Here is a 17,657-nt window from a genome sequence, read left to right as displayed (position 1 = left end):
GGTTGTTTATCTTTTTTTTTTTTTTTTTTTTAAACAGTGGGTAATTACACCCAGTTCTCCCCCAGGACAGTACCAACCTCACAGATTTCTCAAACTCCCCTGTATCTTAATCCTCTTTTCTAAGATGGAAATTCCTAGAGACTCTAACTCTCCCTTTGCCATTCCTCAGAATTCCTTCCAGCTGTGCTACCATGGACTAGTTACAGCTGGGATTCAAGGTCTAGGCACATCATGGTGATGGTAGAGATGATTTCCAGTAATCTTATTATTATTTTTATAATTATAAATATCTCAACACTTTTTGGTAAGCCATGGCTCCTTAAACTATCATCTCTACAAGGTGATGTACAGAAACCCAAAATTCCCTCACATAAAGCAGATTAAATTCATTTTATCATTTTATGAAAAGCAAGACCTGTTTTTCTTCAGAAATAATATTTACATTTTTTCTCTTGAATTTTATTTCCCCCAGAAATCAAAACAAATTATCAGCAGGTATTCCTCACATAAAACACATTTCAAATGTCTCTATACCATTGTAAAGAATTTTCATATTGGTATAATTTATTTTTAAACAAAATTAATACCATTATTACAAGAGCACTTTGTTATGATTTTTATTTTCAAATTACAGGCATTTCTAATGCGATAAATTTCATAAAATAAGATCACTGAAGTCCAATTGTATCAATGACCAACCACCACAGACATACTTTTCCCAAAAAAGGTGGGGAAGTGGACAGAACTTCCAGCAGCATTTAAGTAATAACCTTCCTGTTCCACCATTAGAACCAGAGGAAATACAACAGAGAGATAAATTATCTCTATAAACCCCATCCAAAATACTGATTCACCACCAAAATAGTTTCTTTAGTTAGCAATATTTACAAACAAAATCAGAGGCAAATGTTTCAGCCCAACAGAGGACATTAGAGAACTTATCTGTCACTGATGCTCTTGCCAAGACACTGAAATGTGGTGAACAGCAAACCTTCTTTCAGACACAATGGAATGCAGCCTGAGTACATTTCAGACTGGATGCAGCCCCCTTCAAGGACATGACCTTTCCAATACTCCATAAAGTTTTTACAGGAGTCAAGTGAAGAACACAGCTACAAACCAGCAAAACGGGATTGAAAACTCAAAATTTAAAATTGAACTTAAAAAACCTGAGATCAAATTAAGCACAGCTAGAAAATAATGAATTGGTTAGAAGCACCCAAAGTAAGAGATCATGGAAAATGTGTGAGTCCTGAGTGAAAAAAATCAAAAATCTTGAACGTAATTTCATTAGGAGAGCATGTAGTTCTGCTCACATGTGGTAGATTTCTTTCTTTTCTGTAAGGCAACATGATATAATTGCCTGGACAATATCAAATACCCAGTATTACAGGGAAAGTAGTTTTGGATCAACATCTTGCATTTACAGCCTGTGTTTGCCATCTTGGCTTTGGTAATTTCAGCACACGCTTAGAACTTACCTAATTTGAGCCACAAAGTGCTCCCCAAAGCCCCTGAAATACAGGAAAAGCTGCCACTGAAACCTTGCCATTATATGACCATTTACAATCCTTTTGTATATGCAGTTGCATTAAAACTCCCTATAAAAATTGCAGTGCCTGAAAAATCTACTGATTATAATAAAATTCTAATATGGAGATCCTTTTGGCATGTTGAGGGCACAGAAATAAAACCAGACTACTCTGTTCTTGACCTGGTAACAACTCATTACTCACAGCATATAGATCTTTTTTTAATTACAACTAATTTCGTTACTGTTAAAAACTCTGATAACCACAGCTCTGAAAAAGTCTTGCTGAGGCAGTTTAAGGCATTATTGCCTCCAGCTGTCTTTCAACCCATTCTGTAGAGGATGACAGGCACATACATAAGTTCACCCCACACACCAGTACCCAAAAATGGGTTTGTGCAGAGCTGCCAATGACCCCAAACAGCCAAGGTACGAGGAGGTTTACCCAGTGTCTTTCCTAAAGCAGAACAAATCTATTCTATTACAGAAAACATAATGTGTCCATTTACAATTCTAAATTTAGCTGCTCCACAAAAAGGACTTCTCCTTAATATCTGCACAAGCATAAACAGCACTGGAGAGATGATACAAAGACTGGAACAGGTATTTGAAGATGTTCCTGCCTAAAGTGTATGAAATTTGAAGTAGAACATGTTTTCACAAGTAACTTGGGACCCTCTGTTATACTTGCCCAAACCACTACCCAGTCCCTCATTTAGATATCTCATAAAATGGATTTTTTCTATGACGAGAAGAATTTGTGCTTACTGAAATAATATCTAGAAGAAGGAAAAAAAATACATTTCATTTAAAGATAACAAAGAACAATGTTGTCAAGTTGCAGAAGTGCCCTCAGGTGATGACACTGAAATCTCGGAGCTTCCCCTTCTCAAAAGCTTGGTGTTTGTCTCTTTTTCTAACACTGCCAGCCGTCAGTTTTAGATTGTGAGCTTTGAGGCAGGGATGAACATCGCACAGGAAAAAAGAAACTCTTTTCCCTGGTAATCACTGCACTTAGAAAAGTTTCATTTTGCTCCCAGTCACCTTTTTTTTTTCATTTTAACACAGCAGTTAAAATGAAACCCTGCAGCCCTGCTGTCACAGTCTGCTCCAGAGGGTTACGGCTGGCAGCAGGCAGTGTAAGACTGGGATAAAGTCCCAAAGATTTTACTGCCTGAAATTACTTTTCCTAGCCACCCATCAGTGCAGCTGAAAGCATTAAGGCTTCTTATATTCATCCTACCTTTCACAGTACTTGCACAAAGGAGGAGCCTAAAGAAATTATGGATGCAAAAATGAGGGGTTTTCAGTATTTTCCCAGGGCTGTGCTGGGGCATGGAGCCATTAACAGCTTCTTCTCCATTTACATCCTACTCCTTTAGCATTTACAGCTCATGGAGCTCAGGGGATTGTCCTAATATCAGATGGGGAAAGGAGTAATTTCTTTACAGAATGACTAGAAAAATCCGTGTGTAGGAAGCTCCTCTTAAATACCCTTCTACATTGCTTTCATGCCATCAACAATAATGGCATTGGCTTTGGCTAAAAATTCTGAGATCTAGGTATAAATTCAGTACATAATTAGAAAAAAATTGTATATGTCTATGGAAAATGAGGGGGAAAATCAGGTTTACTTGAACTCTGTATTTGGTTTAGCAAAAGACATGTAATCTTTGGGAAGTGCTTCCTTTAAGCAATGTTCCAGGCAACGCTGCAAATGACAGGAAAGCAACACCTCAGTGATGCTGCCATTTTTTGAAAGGTCTGCTAATTAATTGGTTAACAAAGAAGTGTTTGGTTTGTCCACTCAAATGACATACATGAAAATTTTCAGAGAAAAATACCCAAAGAAATCAACCAAATTCAGTTCTTCAGCGGGAAGATGCACCATTCTATCCATAAGAAAAAGAGCCAGAGGGAACAGGGGGCAGGGATTAAGTCAATGGCTTAAACTCCTCCTTTGGGTGACAGGGACAATAAAAGTGAAAGATCTGCAAATCAGCTGGTCCTGGTGGATGGCTGGGGAGGCCACTGCCACCTTCAGTGACATTCCTCCCCCACAGCAACACCAGCCTGCAGAAACCCTGGCACTGCTCCCTGGCACACTCAGCTCCAGGACCCTGGTGCTGCCCAGCGTGCTGCAACTGAGCTGGAACGCCGCTAAATAAAGGGATAAATAAAGGGATACTCCCACCCTGGGAACAGCTCAGAGATACAGATTCCCACCATCCCAACACCAACTTTCAAAAAGAAAGAATCTGTATATTTATCTTGTTAGCTACAACTGTAATATGGAAAGATAAAACAGCTCCACATTGAAATAAAATAGCTATTGAAATAACTCATCATTAAATCTCAATTTCTAATATTGACTGCTTAGTTCATTTACCCATAAAAGGACATTTTACTGATTTTGCTGAGTGTAAAACTAAGTGTACTCAAGGATATTTCATTGCCAAACACTAATGAATGAAAATTAATCATAAAACCAATAAACTCACTATTTTTAAAAGGTCTTACTAAACTACCTGTGAAAGGCAGGTCAATAAAGCAAATTTTCCCAACTTTTCAACAGAAGAAGCACAAAGACTGCACAAAAATAAAACTTGCATAGTACTTCATGCTTTACCAAGTACAATTACAAAATGGATTCTTAAGCAGAAACAGAAGAATATCTTACTATGAGACAATAAGTAAACCTTAGAAGATAGCAATGTGTGTTTTTCATCACTACAGTTCTCTTTCCTGTTAAAGAATAGTACTTAAAAGAAAAAATTTACTTAGCCAGAAAATAAGGGAGCACACAGAATGTGGTGAAGAAAAAAATACTTCTCTGGTAGTTTTTTTTTTGTTGCCATTACACAGTTTTTTGGACTTTTCCTTAGGCTGCAGACATGAGGTTCCAAAAATGGTAAGGTAATTGACCTTGACATTGCCCCTGGTATGCTGCAAATATAAGCATCCCAGAGAAATGTAAAAGCAAAACATAATCTGCCTGCCTAAAGGAGTTTATTGTGTATATATATACACATATATATATGTATCTATAGATATGTATATCTGTTTTGCTTATCTATCAAGCATATAGCTTCATTTTTTTTGTTTAGTATTTTATATCTGTTTCCTTTTTATTACCTGCATTATCAACAATGATTCTTTTCACAGCAACTTATCTTGCCAGTTCTGGTCTCCTATTTACCAGGTATTTCATAAATCATAAAGATCTTTAGGCACATGAAAGCGGGAGCCAGCTTTAAAAGTAACATTATTTAATCAGGTTTTCCTACAAGAATATGCAACTGTATATAATGACAGAACAAAAATCAAAAGTGACAGATTGGGCGACTGGAATTTCTGTGACTCTTTAAATCTGTTAAAATGCCCAGCCTTCTAATTCTGGAACAGAATTTAGCACCAGCTGGAATCCTCAGACAGTATTAGTAAACAGTAACAAAATGTCCCTAAAATAAAATTTTTAAATCATGAGTTTAGAAAACACATGCATAAAATGAAACACACATACTAAATTTAAAGATTCATGTGACTGACCAGGTCAAATCCTGTCACCTGGGAACCAAAGAAGAAAAGCAATACTTAAATGTGCTGAGGATGTTTTGTTTGACAGATTCCAGGAGACTTACAGAGAATACGGTGAGATGTGACTTAACAACAGCTGAAATTCAGAGTCCAGGGAAGCAAATTAGTGTTCCTGCACCAACAACATGAAGCCAGTGTTCAATAAACCAAAAAACTTTAAAAAGGAGGTGAAGAACCTTGGAACCCACAAGTTGGTTCCAGGGTATTGGATTTCTGTTACATTCTCTCCCTCCAAGCACAGCCTGAGGAAAAAGGAAATCTCTAATTCCACCCAATAAATCCAAACATAAACATGATGGCAAAGAGGAACACATTGCTGACAGTGCCCCTCAGGGTGAGCAAACTTCGTGGTGCAGCCCCTGAGGCCAAGCCCTACCCCTGCCCCACCATTTTCAGGCAATAAAACTTCAAGTGGCTGTACATCAACTGCACTTGCTGAGGTCGCACAAACAGGGTTCAACTAAGGCACAACTGAGCCAAATGAGTTTGCTCAGGTGTTTGACACATCTGGAATTACAGTACCACAGCCACAACACATCTGCTACCCACAGAATGGGTTCAGTAAATGTCAGTTTGACTTTAAGCACCTGCCTCTAGAACTTTTCTTGGATTCCAGAGGTCCCATAGAAACCAGACATGCTAATGAAAATCAGAAGCTCTGAGTGGCCAGCTCTGGAGCACAGATATAACATGACTTTACTGGTAAGAAACCAGCCCTGTGAAATGTGAGAAGATATTTCATTGCTCCTTGTCTAAGCCTTGCTTGCTAAGGGCCTACTCAGCAGGGAAAAAATGATAAACAAATGAAAAAACTAAATGAATCCAAGTCATGTTTGTACGAAGAGTTGGGGTTACACAACCATACAGAGCAGCAGTGAGCCAAAAGAGCCTCTTGAAATAAACATGAACTTGTCAAAAGAAGGCAGCAAATACATTCCTGGAGACATGGAGCATTACAAAATCCATGCAAAGGATACTAATTTTTCCCTTATGTCTGTGACAGCTGGGTATCAGCAACAGCTCAGCTCGAGGAATGTTTCAAGCTATGTTTGAATCTACTTTGATGACGTGCAATGCCAGGAACCAGAATATGAACATTTTAGACATTAAGAAAGCAGCTTGGAAATTTGGATTTGAAATTGCTCACTTGAGTCCTAACCCAAAAGGACTTTCCCAGAGAACAGAGTGCAGTATCAGGGAACTAACGCCAAGGCTGAGTTTTATTGACACAATACTACTTTATTCCATTGTTTCAACTTTCTTACAGGTTTAAAAAAAATGTATAGGGGTTCAGAACCACCTCAACAGAACAAAGAATACAGAATTAAGGGAGCTCTAGAGTAAACCACAAGTGTGCACACGTGGTCAGCTTTCATTACAAAAAGTAATAGGCACAATCTTTACATACGCATTTTGGTGAAAGAAGGAATAATAGTGCAGTGTTAAAAGGCACCAATAATCAATAATTGGGCCTTTTTTTAAAAGCCAATAACCATCTAAGGAAATTACATTTGGTTCAAAGTTATAATTTAAATATTGTATTGACTGGCATGCATCTGAACCCCTGGCAATTTATTACACAAACCTTATGTGTGCCTTTGCAAAATCAAAAAGATTTCATCAGTGGACTTGTACTGAACTTGAAAGTCAGTTCAGTACAAAAGGACATACCGAAGCTCTCGGCCTGCATTTAACAACAAACTGTCTTGTTTACCTCCTCTGAGAGCACTTGTCTAACAAAGAGCTGCACAGAAGTATTTCTCTTAAAGCAAGTGTAAATTTTTTGATCCTGTAGCATTGACCTACTCCATGTGCTATGAAAAACATTAGGCACAGACCACAATTTATGTTTTCTCTTAAAAAGATACGGTATGTGCAAGTGAGGTTCACACAACAGACTGACAGCTACAACAGTAAGCTCTTTAGATTTCCCAAAGAAAAGGGTCATTTATTGTAAATTTTCTAACTAGTGCTGCACACTGCTGTGTGCCACTATCATATCTGCATTAGGAGCACCTGTGGAATCAGTAAGGAAAAACTTCAGTACACCCTAAAGGACATGATATCAACACTGCGTGCTGACTGAAATAGGTCAGGACAGTGAATGACTGGAGAAATCACTGTACATGGGCAGTTGCAGCCAGCCAGGGAGGGCCACTGCTTCCTGCAGAGAGAATGGTTTGGAACTCAGGTAACCTCACAGGTGCCCTCAAACTCACCCACCTGCATACAATGGAATAGAGGGATGCACAGCATGGGAAAAAAGGGGAAATGAGAGAGAGGGTTGCTGTGCAAGTTGTACCACAAGGTGCCAGTTTATCCCAAAGCATCGTGCCCAGGGTAGGGTTTATGCACTGCAGATTTTTTGTACAACTGGAAATTGTACAATACGTGAGCAAAGATAGAGCTGATTATTACCTGCAGTATCTACTACAGTCCTCAAGTATATAATTTACGGATAGCTGCATACTGTGCTGTTGATTGCTTCCTCTTAAATGCATTAAAAATCTGAAGGCTACAGTATACTCTGACACAAAGACAACTTGTCTACCAGGGGAAAATGTAAGATAGTAACTAACTAATTTGTTTTACAAAGAACCTCCTCTGATGTGCTAGTTGCTTCATGCCCTTTAGAAGATTTTTTGTTCTGACTTTCTTCATCACCTCTGTTGAATTGCTCTCCTGACAATTTCACAAGAGTTCAGTGGCCCTTCTTACAGCTGCCTTTGCTTTTTCCAGGATCCCTCTTAAATTCACTCTAATGCCACGGCAAGCTGTTCAAGTAAACATTTCCCTCTGGCAAGTTTCCAGATACCACAAATATTATCAAAACTCAGCATTTGATTACATGCACCAGTTTTCTTTAAATGGAGCAGGAATTAGCCCGTTTCCTTGGCTTAGGGTCCCGTACATCCCTGTCTTTTGAACACACACAAGATGAACATATTGTCTCTGACAGCCTCCGTAGTCCCAGCCTGAAAACGCTGTTGGAGAGGCTATATATCACACAGTTGCAGAAACTATTGCTTATAGCAAGCCACGTCGTTAGGAAGGAGAGTGCTGGGTTTTCCAACACCCTAGAGCTTTCCAGCAGAAAGTATATGATATAAGGGAGCCAGAGCACGTAGAACACGCTGGTTATCCGGAACAAAACCATGGCATAACGGCGGTCGGGGCTGTGCCCAGCCTCCCCAGCAGCATCCCCTTCGTGGTTGGGAAATCGAGCTCTCCGATCACTGATCTCTTTGGTGTGCTGCCGGCAAATTTTAAAGATGTGGAAATAGGTGAAACATATGACAAAGGCAGCAGGAGCGTATAGTAAGCACACAATAAAGCCAGTAAAGTAGGCATTAGTTAGCCAGGAGGTAGCACACCATTCAAAAATATCTCCATGGTAACCAGGTTTTCCCCAACCGAAAAAAGAAGGCAAAAAGATCAGGCAAGAGTATATCCAGATCAGACTGATGCAGATTCTCAAGCGACAAGGTGTGACCAGTTGGTTATAGGAGAGAGGCTTTGTTATAGCGAGATAGCGATCCACACTGATGCAAGCAAGACATGCCATAGATACGCTTTTGAGCACAGAGATGATGTATCCAAAAACTTGACAAGTCAAGGACTCGTGGACACCTGTTGAGTAGTGAAGCAGTGACAAAGTAGGAACCAAGCAGCTGACTCCAACAAAAAGATCAGCATAGGCCATGGTCTGAATAAAATAGCTGGTGGTGTAATGATGCAGGAGTGGAGCACAGTGGAAAACAAATATCACAGTTAAGTTACCCGCAATAATTAAAAATGTTAGCAAGACAATAACGACTGTCTCAAGGATACAGATGTCAACTGCATTGTAGTGACCAAATCCGAGAGGGCAGGAGAGGTGCTCAGATATGTTCATAACACTACTGCTCATATTCAGAGTCCTCCATTCAATCCATCGGGACTGGTTCATGTTTTGTGCTTAGGGAACAGTGCAATCTGAGCCTTAGTGAGCAGGTGACCTGCTGAACAGCAGCTAAACTCTGCTTCAGCGCCTCACGGTCTTTCTTTGCAGACACTGCCAGTGCTTACATGGGAGAGGATTAGAGTCCCATAGCTGTTGATGCCTCCTCAGCATCAGTGCATCACCTCTGGCACACCTTGGCTTTAAGGAAAGAACGAAAGAAAGAAAGAGAAAGAAAGAAAAGAAAAACAAAAGCCAGAAAGAGAAAGGCCACTGATCAGCTCCTCCAGTGCTCTTGACCCATCTTTAGCAAACACAAGGCACTTCAAAAACAAACAGAAATAAAAACTGACAAAAGAGACACATTCATTTCCCAGGGAAGGAGGGGAGGGAAATCTGACTTATTTTCCTGAGAAAGTCCTTTACTTTGGAATATACTGGGGAGAGGGAGAGGAAGGGAAGGAGGAACCTCAGTACAGCTCAGGTTTCCTGGACCAGGCAGTTACTGGAGATAATCTTTATGTCTTAGTTTAAATCACAGACTGTTTGGAGATTAAAGGAAAAAGTTCATCCTCTAATGCTGTCTTTTCTTGTTCAATTCTGAAGATGGTACTCCATCTTATCCATGCTATTCATTGGAAAGGTAAGGAAAACATTTTTGTCAAGGTTAATTCCAATAGACTCACCACTATTTGTGTATGAATAATGAATTTTATTTAGGGGGAGACAGGTGGGGGATGAAGGAGATTTGTCCTCTGGCTCCCAAGAAAGAAAGCATACATCTCGCATACAATGAGGAAGATCATGTCTATTCATTTAAAAAATGAAAATAATTTTAAAATAAATTTTGGAGACTCGTGTCAATATTTACAGTTCCTTTAAACAGTTATAGTCCATTACAATTATGAATGCCAGAATCATAATTCAGTGTCCCCATAGACAAAATAAATCCTCTTGAATTTAATTTCAGCAATGGCAATTTAAAAGAATCATCTTTAGAAACTCTGTTGTATCTACTACAGTGGATCAGTACCCAGGAGTTCATAGGTATATCCATGATATTGCTCACCTCTGTAGCAACAACTGAATCATTTCACAAAACCCCACACAATGAGCTCAGAAACTTCCATCTGCATTCTGCTGGGAAGCTAATGAAATGCTGATTTGACTAGAAAAGCTGCCATTGTTTACTACTCCATTATTCTGTTGCTCAGCTTCATCTTCTCAGGGGTTTAAGGTTTCTGAATTTATTAGATGATCTGCATAATAAATAGTTGCTTTAAAAAATTGTTCTTGTATTTGCAGGACATTACCTTGTTCATTTTATTCACAGCTATGGAGACAGAAAACATTAAAAGAAAGCATCTTCTGTGTTCAGTTTTAAGTAAATGCTTGATTAGTTCAGGAATCATTAGGCAGGTAATTAAACGTATACAATCTTGTTTTTTGAAAGGCCCCTAAAGCGTTAAAACCATCATTAATCTTAGAGTTCCTGAGACTAGAAGACCAGCAGTGAAAATTAATGAATCCATATAAAATCATCTCCAAGGTCATTCAGCTGGCATTTGATTTAAGTCTCTTTAAAAGTACCAGGATCTCTCTGATGTTTCTGATAGTCCTTGCCGTGTCTTCAGGAGGAATTTCTGATACTAGAAAAACCAAATGTTCAATTCTGTCGCAGCACTTTGAGAGAACACATTCTTTTTGGAGTTAATTTCCTGTCGTGCACCGCCACGCTGTACAGAAAAGTCCTTTTAGATTTTATAACATCCCCGAATATTTCCGCCTGTTTGCTCCCTTTGTCTATAAGCAACGGAGCACGTATAAAATCACTCGTTTCTCCAATTCCCTGCTAAAGCAATAGAGAAGCTTTCTCACCTACACGCATCCTCAGCAGCCGCTATGTCCAATACTTGTCAGGGAGTCAGTCCTGTTACCGCGGTGCGGCTGGAGCGGCTGCCGCTGCCTCCCTGCTCCCCCCGTGCGATGATTGCCTGCACCTGAGCCCGCTGCTCCTCCTCCTCCTCCTCCCCCCCGCCGCAGCCCGCCGGGCGCTGGAGCGCTGCCGGCCGCTCCCCTGCTCTCGGCCCGTCCAACGGCGCCGCCGCTGGCACCGGGAGCGGCACCGGCAGCGGCACCGGCAGCGGCACCGGCACCGAGCCGGGCACCCGCGGCCGCTGCTCTCCGGCTGCCTCGGGAGGAAGCCAGCACATCCCTCCTAGAGAGATGTGTGTACATCGTCCAGACATAACCTAATAAACTACTGTCATCGCCCCACTGAAACTGTTTGCTAAAACACTCTATTTAAAAGAATCATCCCACGGTATTAATTGTGCACTCACCTTTCAAGGATCACCTGCTGAGGTTTAGCTTAGTAAAATAGCTGCTGCTGTGCCACACAAATTTTCTAGTCTTCCTTAAAAGGCAAAATTACAGTCCCCTTTTTAATTACAGTCCCAAAATAATTACTTCTAAACTATGTTACAAAACTCATCCGTACCAATTTTTGATACTATTCCAGTATTACCAGTATAATACCTTCACTATCAGTTTAAATACAAATACTTGCAACACATTGTTTTCCAAACTGAACCAATTAACTCAGCTCTCTACTCCTGCAAACAGATGCAGCTAGTCTCTGATTAAGTACTCAAAACTTCTGGTTACTTCATGCTTCCTAAAAATAAATCCAGTCACAGAAGTACAAACACTAAAGTTATCTTACAGACACTCCATGCATCCTTAGACACCGAAACAGCAAATTTAGATACCAAAACACCAACCACAGAACAGCATTTGGGCTATTAACCAGCAAGAAGCCATGTCTTGGGAGGCTTTAACCAACCAAGTCATTAGCAACTACAGTGATTTAAGTCCTTCTAGCTCCATGGCAAACCAAAGGCAAAATTTTAATAAGCTGCTGCCGAGTTAACATCTTGTATTTCGAGTATTGCCTGGAGCAAATGTCCAAATCTGAATGACAAGTCTATAGCAACGTGAAGCAGCACAAACTGCAGCAGTGTAAGAGTGGTTTGCAGCAAGGGCATCTGATCATTCCAAAGTCCTCTATCAGAGGATTTAAGAAAAAATTAAACTATCTCTGATACCTCAGAATGGTAAATGGCTGTAACAACAGACATAATGACTAAATTTAGACCCTGAGCACAGCTTTAAGCCCCAGTTATCCATACTAGAGCAGAACAATAGGGAGCAATTTTTATTCCTCCTCTTCCCACTCCTCCTGTGGGGGAGGAGGAGGAGGAGAACAAACAGCGTGCATAGGCATGGCAGTGACCAACACTTCTCTTTGGGGCAGATCATGTTTGGCACCAGGGATATAAACAGCCAAAACACCTTAAAATAGACATTAGGGAGCCCCAAAGGCACACAGGGGGCATGAGATAAGCAAAGGTACAGCCTGACAAAGCAGATCACAGGAACTACGTGCTCAGTACATCCTGCTCCACACAGATTTAAGGACTGGTAACTACTGAAGCTTCCAAAAGTCACAATAACCACTGAGTCAACCTTGGTCTCAGGTCAGCCCCAGCTGGTGCCTGCTGTGTGTGCCCGGCTCTGAGAACAAGCACTCCTGGCAGCCATATGTTTCAGGTCTGCTAGGAGAAGTCCAGGCTCTGCTGAGCAGGTAACAGGAAAATCAATGGCAACCTCTGCTGGCTGGTTCTAGACGCAGGTAAAATGTGTCCTCTAAAGAAATTTTAACTAAAGGGACAAAGTGGTTCAAAATCAGGGAAGTTTGACTTCTTTAGGAGTCTTGCTTCACTACCAAAAAACCAGTCATGCTGCAAGCTGCCAGTGGCTTTATCACCTCAGCCACTCACTGTAAACTGCGCCATGCTAACAGCACTAAGTTGTACTGTTTTATGTATATTTTGGGGCAAGTGAAAAGTAATCAGAAATCAACTAGTCCTGCTGAAACTATGCAGTTACAGAGAGAATTTTACAAAATGCAGCTATACCAGAAAGTTGTATCAGAGACAGCACATTAAAAGCCGTATGAGAAAAGTTTTTTTATTTGGAGATTAGAAGCACATTTGGGCCTCTGGCACAGTTTTAAACAAAACCTGCTTCAGGTTTTTTTTCCTAATTTGTGTTTTAAGAAAAGGAAGCGAGGAAGAGAAAAGTTCTACTGGAAAAATTGCCTTACTGTCATCAAGGCAGCAACTTACATGGTGCCCATGTTCCCACAGCTGGTTATATCCAGCTGGTGGATTGAGCACGCTTCAAGCCCAACAGAAGGAGCAATTCCTCACCTTCTTTATAAATTATGCTAAAAACAATACAAATCACCATACAAAACAGAAGGCTCACACCATCTGATCCTGCTGAAAACAGAGGGGATGTGGTAGGAGCATGAGCTTTGTATATGCAAAGCAAGGCTGTGAAAGCAGTGGTGATGTGGGACCCTGGAAGGAAACCAGATAAAGCTTCTCAGACAGAAAAAGTCCATATGGAAGGAGATTTAGAAGCTCCAAGCAAGAAAACAATAAATTAGTCATTATGTTTGAAAATGAATAGCAATATTTGTTTGCTAAATCCTTTGTTGTAAGGAAACAGGACTGATAGAAGCAATCCCTGCAGTGCACAAAGCAGCATCTCAATCACACCACTCATTTCTAGTTTAAAGTCTTCCCTTGTTAAATTATTGGATGGTCAGCTGGATTAAATGGACAACAATTGTTCCTGTAAAATCTTTCTGAAAGGCATTGATGAGAGCAAGGAGGTCCAGCTGAGTGTGGGATGAGGAACATAGCAGTTATTTATTTAGATGCAGACCTGAATGACAGTGTTGATATACATACCAGCTCATCAACTTCAATTTTTTCTGCCCAACTCCTTTTTTTTATTTTGTTATTTTACAGTATTTTTTCTTTTATATACTTTCTCCTAAGCCTAAAGGTGCTTCTTTCAGCTTGTTTTATTTTTAATCTTAACTACCTCTGGTATTTACTTTTACGTGTATCTTATGGATACCTTGGTTTTGTTTTTAATGCCTCCAGAATAATTGTATTCTATAAAGCTTGCATTTGTAGTACAGCTTAAAAGTAACAGAGAACGAAGGAAAAGTATTTGTTGCCTTAAAAATTGTGTGTGTGTGTATGTGTGCATAGACAGGGCTTTCTACATCATATTGGTGTTTGAAGTTGCTCTATGAAGTCATATTAGTGCTGTATTTGAGGCAGAAATCTGTTCTATTTGTTATTTGGAATATAAAGCCTCTTCCCCAAATCCACCCACTGGAGCTGTCTATTTAAAACCTGCCGGAGAGCTCACGCTTACACAGAACACACGGGGATTTTGACCTCAGCGCAGGCATATGATGAGATATAAGAAGTGTCTATATGTATATAAATAAACCCAAATTTTTTTTTTTCTAAATACAAGCTTAGGCTTCTCAAACCCCTTACACCCTGTGGATACCATCTGACCCCATGTCTTGCTCCAAAGAGGGGGCTAAAGTTCTAAGTAAGAGCCAACACCCAATTTAAGCCATGTTGTGCTGGGTTCTCATTCAGCTGAGCTATGAACATCTCCAAGCATGGAGTTCTCATTGGGCCCCTGTTCCAGTGTCTGATCACTCTCTCTGTGACTCCAACCATCAGCTCAGAGTTTTTCTTGCTGTGGTTTGTCTTCATCCTCATCGAGACTAAACACACTTGGGCCAGCGGCAAAAACCCACAAGTGTCAGCTCTGAAGGAAACAGTATATTGTAGAAACTTTTAAACCATTTCTCCACCTGCTAGCCTCATTTTTCAATTTTGCTATCAGAGACCAGTTCCTTTCCTTCTCCCTCCCACCCTATGATCCTAAAGAATGCCATAAATCATTTTACAGCACTACAACTCATGTACCTGGTGCTGCAACAAAGATCAAGAGACACCAGTTACACAGTTGCAGCTCTGAAATGCAGATGCTCTTGTGGACCTCTTGGGCACAGGAAAAAAGCCAGCACAGGCCTTTTCTGGACTTGGTGGCAGCAGCAGAGTAGGTTCTGAAAGGTGAGGCAGAAGGAAGAGGCTGGTATAATCTGGAGTCAAGGGTCGGGGCAGTTCAGGAGACTGCAAGGGGACAGCAGCCTTCTAAAAAGTCAAGAGATGTGAAGGGAGCTAATGATCCCTTTGCCTTTTACTACTGCTACTCCGGCAGGCCCAGGTTCAGCCCGATCCTCTGCTGGACTCACGGCTCAGTCCTTTTCCAGCACTGTTTCTAATGATGCAAATATTAGCCAGTATCACACAAGTGTTAGGTAATTAGGATGCTGTGATGCAGAACAAGAAGAAATGGGTAAATTATTTTTTTACGTGGATCAGTAGAGAGAGATGGGCATTCACATTTGCAAGTTTATTGTGCAGTCTTTTCATGCTGTTAAGCAACAATTACATTAAATGCCTCTAAAGTTTGAAACTTTCAAATTACTCCTAATATTATTCATGAATAAATATTATGCAAGATTTTGAAGTAGATTGCTACAGTTTCCTTTTAAACATTACTGCCTGTGATCTCATGGATTATATTTCATAGCATCACACAATGGTTTGGATTGGAAGGGATTTTAATGATCGTTTTGTTCCAACCCTCCCCACCATGGGCAGGGATTCTATTCAAAGATGCATACATAGCAAATATTTTTCTGAATTTCATACAAAAGAACATTTTCCTTAAGGAGGAGCTTCCCTCAAGATGATATTGATGGTTCTACAGCAAATTGAATCCACTTTACAAGCTCAATCCAGATGACAAATACCACCAAACTCTTGTGCCCTGAATCGATGGAAATAAAACTCTGTGCAATAAACTATCAATCAAGAAGTGAATTTACTTCAGGGAAATGCTGTGCAGCCAAGTTAATGGTGACAATTAACATTTTTCAGGAGCCAAAGAGCATTTGCTTTAAACAGCACATAAGCTACAGAAGGATGCTATTTACTGACTGACCATATATGATAAGAAGCACCAGATAAACTTGTTAAGATGGTACAAAAAGCAAAAATTTAAACATGTGCTCTTAGACAGTTTCATGTGCCACATTAAACCACATGCTCTTCCACTAGCAGTAGTTTAAAAAAGAAAAGTATACCAGGAAAACAGCACCAACTTACTATCTTCCACTGCTCCCATCATTCAAGGGACAATTAAAATATTAAATCACAGGGCAAAAGCAATTAAGAGAACTGTAAATGAAGAAATGCTGAAATGTAGAGAACAGTCTGCACAGTGCAAGTAGCACTGCCCTTTCCTTTCGTGTGGGAATCATTCTTCATATTTCAAAACAATACATAAGAGACTTTAGTACTGCATTCATTCAAACTTTTTAGAGACATATTCAGACATAGTTGTAGTTTCACTAATACTTTTGTCTGTGTGAAGTCAGGAATTACATTCCATAGATACTGGTATTCTAAAAGCATATTTCAAGTGGACACCAAGAAAGTATATGTTGAAAAGGATTCCAGCTTGCTTGCCAGGAGCATAAGCTCTGTCAGTGTTAGCAGTAATTCCATTTCAGCAGAGCTAGAATAAGAAATTTTAAAGCTATTAAAAAAAAACCCCAAACATTGTGATTGCCTGCTTCAATTTTTCACACACTGCAAGCCAAATAGTTTTCTTAAACTACAGCATGACCTTTTAAAAGGCAAGCAATTTGTATTTAATGAGTTCAACTGATGAATAATTTATTGCAGCCTTAATTAGGTAGCCAACTTGTAAGGCCCATGCAAAAGCAACTACTAAGAATATGAGGAATGAGCCCACATACACCTGTCTCTCAAAACCAAAAGTCTGGATGTACCACAGAATAGTTCCACTTCAGTCTAATTCTCTCTTCTTAGTACTATCTTCTAGTAGTTCTCAGTGAACTGCCAGCTCTTATGTGCCAAACTCACTCAGACAGCAAGAACAGACTCAAATCCCCTCTCCATGGATGTGGCTTGGGTTAAACCATCACAGAACATCCTCCCAGAGCATCCAGTCTAACCCAGACAGGCTGGCTGGAAACACGTGCCTGGTCACAGCAACAATTTATGGTTTAGTTGATTACAGAATTGACACATTCCACCCTAAACTGTTCCTTTAATTGATTTTTTTTTTTTTAATAGTTATTCCTCAAGGACATGAGAGGTGGCTCAGAAAAGCACTGAACAATCAGGATCATTCAGGGCATGAAGTCACAGCTCCAACTGTTGGTATGGGCAGAATCAGTTCAGAACTAAAGTGCTGCTGTTTGTTTTAGTGCAGGGTCTACTGGGGAGCAGGTGGTACCAACCCCAAATCCCAGTAAACCAAATTCCACTACTTCTTGAGAACAAAAAAGCTAAAAATAAGCAGAGTAAATAGTAGATTTTTAAGACTATTTTAAACTAAGTGTTACTCAGGATTACTATTCTACCACATTGTGAAGAAATAGGAAAGAGGAACATGAGAAGGATATGGCACGATAACTATTTATAGCCTGAAGGGTGGTACAATTTCTTTTTATGGATTTTAAGCTCATCTTCATTTAGACCAAATCTTCCTCCCAGCTGGAAGTGCTGAAGAGGTATCACTTCTGTTCTCCTCCAGCATGGATCT

At 40.1% G+C, this 17,657-nt stretch overlaps 2 protein-coding genes across 5 annotated transcripts in view; both read right to left on the bottom strand.

Annotated features, from left to right (window-relative positions):
- Positions 1 to 17,657, bottom strand: part of RABGAP1L (RAB GTPase activating protein 1 like) — a 231,396-nt gene that overhangs the window by 147,071 nt on the left and 66,668 nt on the right. The window contains exon 1 of one of the 3 annotated variants that reach the window (XM_072932818.1): positions 10,947 to 11,085. The exons of the other annotated variants lie outside the window; for them this stretch is intronic. The gene's annotated coding sequence lies outside the window, so the exon portion shown is untranslated. Of the gene's footprint in view, positions 1 to 10,946; positions 11,086 to 17,657 lie in introns of those variants that run through there. 3 annotated transcript variants of the gene reach the window in all.
- Positions 605 to 12,031, bottom strand: GPR52 (G protein-coupled receptor 52). 2 transcript variants are annotated; one of them, XM_072932821.1, is made up of 2 exons: positions 11,411 to 12,031; positions 605 to 9,269 (listed from the first exon to the last, which is right to left on the bottom strand). In XM_072932821.1, the coding sequence occupies exon 2, from the start codon at positions 9,075 to 9,077 to the stop codon at positions 7,992 to 7,994; it is 1,086 nt and encodes a 361-aa protein (XP_072788922.1). In that variant the 5' UTR covers positions 9,078 to 9,269; positions 11,411 to 12,031; the 3' UTR covers positions 605 to 7,991. The 2 variants fall into 2 exon arrangements, with proteins under 2 accessions (XP_072788922.1, XP_012430583.1); XM_012575129.5 differs by lacking the exon at positions 11,411 to 12,031 and adding an exon at positions 10,138 to 10,947.

Source organism: Taeniopygia guttata, chromosome 8 (genome assembly GCF_048771995.1).
Source record: "Taeniopygia guttata chromosome 8, bTaeGut7.mat, whole genome shotgun sequence".
Lineage (NCBI taxonomy): Eukaryota > Metazoa > Chordata > Aves > Passeriformes > Estrildidae > Taeniopygia > Taeniopygia guttata.
This window is presented reverse-complemented; position numbering and strand designations above follow the sequence as displayed.

What these genes read in the sequence shown, in the direction of transcription:
- GPR52 (XM_072932821.1), bottom strand. Translation starts at nt 9,077, where the DNA reads ATGAACCAGTCCCGATGGATTGAATGGAGGACTCTGAATATGAGCAGT.